Source organism: Syngnathoides biaculeatus, chromosome 16, assembly GCF_019802595.1.
Source record: "Syngnathoides biaculeatus isolate LvHL_M chromosome 16, ASM1980259v1, whole genome shotgun sequence".
Taxonomy (NCBI): domain Eukaryota; kingdom Metazoa; phylum Chordata; class Actinopteri; order Syngnathiformes; family Syngnathidae; genus Syngnathoides; species Syngnathoides biaculeatus.
Window position 1 is genome coordinate 24,380,586 of NC_084655.1, and position 6,109 is coordinate 24,386,694.

General features: G+C 45.1%; 1 protein-coding gene across 1 annotated transcript; it reads left to right on the top strand.

Moving 5' to 3' along the window:
* The first annotated feature begins 590 nt into the window (after positions 1-590).
* LOC133514720 (small integral membrane protein 10-like protein 2A) lies at positions 591-5,174 on the top strand. The gene is made up of 2 exons (XM_061846615.1): positions 591-1,667; positions 2,520-5,174. Exons 1-2 carry the CDS (start codon positions 1,488-1,490, stop codon positions 2,538-2,540), a joined length of 201 nt encoding a protein of 66 aa, XP_061702599.1. The 5' UTR covers positions 591-1,487; the 3' UTR covers positions 2,541-5,174.
* Positions 5,175-6,109: the final 935 nt, after the last annotated feature.

The following is a 6,109-nucleotide window of genomic DNA, read 5'->3' on the forward strand; positions in this document are numbered from 1 at the left end:
GAGTTAGAAAAATACATTTTTACACTTTTTTTTTTTGGTAATGTCCTATAAGGATGGCACACGCTTCGGCCATGAGGAAAAAAAAAACAGTACATCTTACGCAAAACGGTTAAGAAATGTGCCAGTTACGATTTAATTTCGATGTCCGAACATTGCACGGAACGGGAGCGGCGCACCTCCCAAAATGGCCGCCAACTAAGCACCCCCAAGTCGCTTGTATGCCTCGTCTTCAACTCGGTGCTTGTGCCACGACTTGTTGCCTTAAAATATATAACATATAATTCACTAAACGCGAATATTTCTACGACCATCAATGATTTCACATACGAATGTGAGGTAGAACTTTCCAGGAAAGCGTAACTTTAAGTCAGGTTGTATTAAAGTGGGGAGAGAACGGCAGGCGGACAACTTAACGTGTCACACTTTGCCAATTCATTGCTCAACCCGGAATTTTGATTTACAGGCAGGAAAAAAAAATGTCTGGAACAGGTTTTGCTCTGATCAGCCAATCGGAGGCCGGAGTTTGTGACGTCATATAAGAATGGTTGGATTTGACATTGATTGATCCCATTGCTGATGCGCATTGAAAGCCAATAAATTGATTCATTGGGAAGATGGAGCCTGATTGGACAAAAACAAGCAAAACTGGTAGCGTTGCATTTCAGAGAAACGCGATGGAATGAAGGTCATTTGATATAGCGACATTATCTCGCTTGATCACGAAATTTATTTCACCAGAAATGTCGTCCACTGGATGATATTTTGTACTGCACTTAAATTACAGTTGGTGTGATTACGGTTTTAGTCACATTTGAACAAATTGAAAAAGCTCCTAAAATGGACACTTTCTCCCTTTGCTCATGTGCTATTCTGCAGCAACATATTTTTTTCCAAATATGACGTCAACCTTATGGTGCAATCTTTTAGTTTTTTAGCTTTTAGAGATTTTCAAAAGATTTTTACACTGTTAAACAGGGGGGAAAAAAAGACATTCACTGAAAACTTTCATTTTTATTATTTTGGGAGGGTTTTTTTTTTTTATGTAAAATGTTTTGTCAGAGGAAGCAATAGCGTCAAATTTCAACATTTTTTATTTTTAGGTCAACACGGTATGGTGATTTTCCACATGCTGTACAAATATTTATGTCTTTGGAGTTCTTAATGTTTTGTTATCAGTTATCAATCAACGGGGGTAATTCGTTTCCAAAGCAAATGGCGTCTTTTCGCCTGACAGTCTCAGCTCGGGGTCGCACCGAAGTTTGACTTCCTTCCGTGTGTCGCAGCGTTTTGTGTCCCCCCCCCCACCCCAAATGACAACAAATTCAGCGGAAGACAAGCCGGCAGGGTGGAGCGCAGCTGCCAGCGCAATAAGTGCCCCAAAACCGGCGTCAAGGCTCTCACTCGGTTGTCGTCGGGCGGCGGAACAATGAAGAGTCGTTTCCGAGGCGCCGAGCCCACCGATTGAGCCCACCCCGGGCCGGGCATCTATGACGGGGCTGTCTCACTTGGTGCTCCGCTTCTCGGGCACCGCGGGGCGCACCTACGGGGTCTTTTCCAAAGGCCTGACCAGGACTTTGTTGATCTTCTTCGATCTGGCCTGGCGACTGCGAATCAGGTTCCCGTACATCTACCTGGTGGCCTCCATGATGTTCAACGTCAGACTCCAGGTAGGCGAACGCGCTGATGCCGCCAGATGTGAGCTTAATTCGTTCCTCGTATCTCAAATCACGCGTTTCCCCTTCGATGCGTGGAAATGTCCCTCCTCCGTTAGCTAATCTTTGTTTTTAATGACAAAAAAAAAAAAACCCGAGTTTCTAAAGTCACTAGTAGTTTGGCGTTGTTTCCGAAGGAAAAAAAGTTCATCCATCCATTCATTTAGTTTGACGCTTATCCTCACGAGGGTTGCGGGGAACTGGTCGCCAGCTAATCGCAGGGGACATCGACACAAACAGTCGCACTCACAATCATACCGACGGGGCAATTTAGAGTGTCCAGTTAGTGTTGCGTGTTTTTGGGGATGTGGGAGGAAACCGGAGAAAATCTACGCGAGCCCGGGGAGAACATGCAAAGTCCAACACAGGCAGGCCCAGGATTTGGACCCGGGACCTCAGAACCGTGAGGCCAACGCTTTACCAGCTGATCCACCGTGCTTCAAACAAAGTGAATGAAATTGAAAGGGTAAAACATTCACTGAGAATATCTGCAGTGGCGTCTTTGTTTGGAAATGTTGAGTGGTGCACATGCGCATCTCATCTGTTCTTCAAGCATGGAGGTGTGGGGGGAGGGGGTCCCCAAGAAGCCCGCCCATATAGACTTCCAACTTGAGGGAAGCCGCAAGAGATCACCTTGTGAGGTCAGGCGGACAGCACCGATCCGCTGCACGTAATGGAACGAATTAAAGGCGTTTGCCTTCATTCCAATGGTGAACCATGATTTGAGATGGGAACGAATTGTAGTCTCGAATGGACGTGGACTCGTATTTCAAAAGCGCCATCTTATTTCTGCTTGTTGGTCATCAGGTCCACATTGAGATCCACTGACACCGGCGTCCATGGCCCGTGCGGAGGGAGCGAGCGCCGGGCGTCCCCACGAGGACGAGGACGAGGAGGCGGCCGGCGGCCTTTTGCGACGCCCCGACGCGACGTTTGCGGTGCCTTTCGGGGGAGGGCGGCCGGCCAGGAGATGATGACTGTTCCCCCATCCCCCGCCCCCTTGAGATTTAGGAGCCGCCCCATTTTTGTTTTCTTTGTCCCCCCCCCCACCCCCCCAAGATGACACTGCCTTTTGCTCACCGGTTGTCAAAATTTCAACCGGCGATTTTCACACAACTTCAAAGCAAGTTTGGGATGTTAAAGCTCGTCGGTGAAAATTTCAAGATGAACTTCAAATAGAACGTTGAACTTTTTTCAAAATGTGCTCATTTGTCATCATGACCAACGTTAAAAAACGTCAGTGTAGTCGGAATATAAAAAAAAAAGACGTTTTGACACCTAAAAAGTACATTTCCCGTTCTTGTAAGCCACTGGAACGTTCTCCATTTTGAATGTCAACACTGCGCTTGAATACACACAGCAAAAAAAAAACAAAAACAAAACTTGAATCTTCCAATAAAAAATGGATTGCGCCGAAATGAAAGAAACAAAAACCAGTCGGCCGCCCTTCGCAGTTGTGAAGCTGCGGGTTCAATTCCCGCCTGTGTGGAGTTTGCTCGCCGTTGCCCGCGTGGCTGTTCTCTGGTTTCCTCTCAAATCCCCAAAACGAGGACCGAAGACGCTAAATGTCCCGTCGGGCCAGCGCACGTTCGCTTCTTTGCGCTCTGCCAGTTGCAGCCAGCACGCCTGTGTCCCGCATGAGGATAAGCGGCTTGGAATGGATGGATCCGTTGATATCGAACGTCAAAGTTGAATCCGAGCGACTGTCCCGCTTTCCGTTCCGACATCGTTAGCCGGGTTCACGTGCGGACTTTTTGTGTCATTCCGATCACGTGACGTGATGATCGTCGTTATTATTCCCATCCGTGCACGCGTTTAGATCGATGCCAACGCCGCGTGACCGATCGAGATTGAGGCCGGTCGTCGCTTTTCCCAAAACAACAACCGACGGACACTGGAAGAGTCACGGAAAGGCGCGACGCCAAAGTCCTTGGAAACGTTTATGGATCGGACGCCGATTGGGATTTCTGCCATTCGTGCGAGTTGCGAGACGTCCGGCGTTTGCTCGTGCCAAAAAGCTTCGGGCGTGTTTTGGCTTCATCCTGAAATTTCTCCCCAAATCTTGATAATATCCCAAACTTTCTTTTGCTATCCACTTTGGACTTTACGTGCCCAAGCAGGACTTTTTGTGCGCACGCTGGAGCTGGAGGGTGCGATTACACCGGCTACCTCAATACGGCGCCCCCTAGCGGAAGCTTGACGAAAATGCGGCACGCGCTCAACTCGTCCGGTCGTCGCGCTCGCGCTTTAGTTCTGCTCGTCACGTGGTACTGAGGAAAAAAAATAAAATAAAATAAAAGTGAAAGAGAGAGAGAGGTGATTATCACAAAGAAAATGTTGTTGTTGTTTTTGCTCAGTATCGATTTGTAAAGCCAATAAATAATAGTCTGATCAAACATCTCGACAACATTGCCTCAAAATTGCAAAGCTCGTTTATTTTTATTTATTTAGTTTTTTTTTAGGCAGAATTCATTTTAGAGGAAAAAGTGGAAAAAGTTACTTTTGTTGTTAAGTAGTTTTTAGACAAAACAGCAAAGCCAAAGAAAAAAAACCAAATTTCTTCTCAAAGGTTGAGTTTAAACGTGGATTTAAAATCTTATTTTAATCAGATACTAATTTAGGCTCCTTTTGTAGTGTATTTACACATGTATTTATAATTTCCTTATTTATAATTTCCTCATGAATGAGAAAGAGTATTCTACGATTTTAATTTGAAATCAATCGATAAATTAATCAATTCAATGAATGAATAGGAAATAATAGTATGAGGAAAAAATACTGTTGATGGAAGAAATGCTTCGAATATGATTTCTAGTGGTCTTTTTGTTCTATTTTGTTTTGTTTTTTTGGAAAGCAAATATTGTCGCTTTCTTTTGTGAGCATTTGTATGAAAAACAAATGAATAAATACGTTTAAAATAAGCAATATTAGTGGAAAAAAAGCGAGATGACTGCTTGCGAAATTTCACAATTAGTGATGATCGGAATGACTCAAATCGGATTTGCTGCAAAAACTGATTTGTCCACACGAGGGCAGCAGAATCTAAATTTACTGTTACCAATTACGCTCCATGAAACAAACCATCAGCCATCCCTTTTCTGAGCCGCTTATCCTCACGAAGGTCGCAGCAGCGCCGCAGCCCATCGCAGCTGCCGTCGGGCGGGAGGCGGGGCACACCCTGAACCGGCCGCCAGCCGGCCAATCGCAGGGCACGTGGAGACAGACAACAACCGGACTCACAATCACACCTACGGGCAATTTAGAGTCTCCATTTATTTTGAATATAAATCTTTCCACCTTTTGAAATACATTTATGTGTTCACATGTACACATATTTCTCATTCCTTTGATTGCATTCCTAATTTTTTTATTTCTTTGATATGATCAAAATGCAATGTGACCCTTGAGCACAAAAGTCTACACACCCCCAATTGGAAGCAGATGGCGGCGGCACTTTTTCAGCCTTCTTTTTCCCAACCAGGCACAAAATGTTCCATGTGGAAAGTGTGGCCCGTTGCCAAGGCAACCGCATTTCTCTTGGTGACAGGCAAGCCGGCCCCCCCCCCCTCCCTCGGAAAAAAAAGCCGATTTATTTCTCAGGGATTTGCCAGAGGGAAATATTTTAATATAGTTATGGCTGGCGTGCAGAGATGTATAGATGAAGCGTAAATCGGCTTCTGTTTGGGCCCCCCGCCCCCCACCGCATGGAAAATGGCGCTGTGCAAATTGCTCCAGATTCCGAACAATTTGCTCCGTCTACAAATCGTCACCATCGTGCGACTTTTCCAGGCGGCCGAGAACAACGGCGGCGTTGGACAGATAGCGACGTTCGTGTCCATAGTTTACTGATTTGTATAACGTTTTTTGGGAATAAAAATCACAACCGATTAATTCAACAATCCGATAACAAGAATTCAGAGAGATGAATTCCGGAATTTTCATCCATGCGAGGCGAGGGAGCTGCCGTGTCGCGCAATATCGCCCTGTGCTGTTGAGCGAAATCAACGTCACAACTTGCCCTCGCGCTAGCTAGCTAGCTAGCAGAACCAAGACTCACGTGATTAAAAAAAATTCAGATACAACAATTCAAAACATTTGAAATTAAGAAGTGCAAATAAAAAAACAGCTTGAAGTGCAAGAAATATCACAGTTTTGAATCTGGATATGAAAACAGTCCCACTCGGGGGGGGGGGGGGTGACGTCACCCCCACCCACCTCAGTCAAATTTAAAAAAAATGGATAGATTTTTTTTTTCTTAATTTTGAAGGAATTAAGACACCCAGCAACCGTATTAAATTGCCACAAATATCCTTGAAGTCATGTGTGAGTGCTCAATTTATTATTCACGTCTAAAGAAAAATTTGCTTTGCATGGTTGCAAATGGACTTTTACATTTT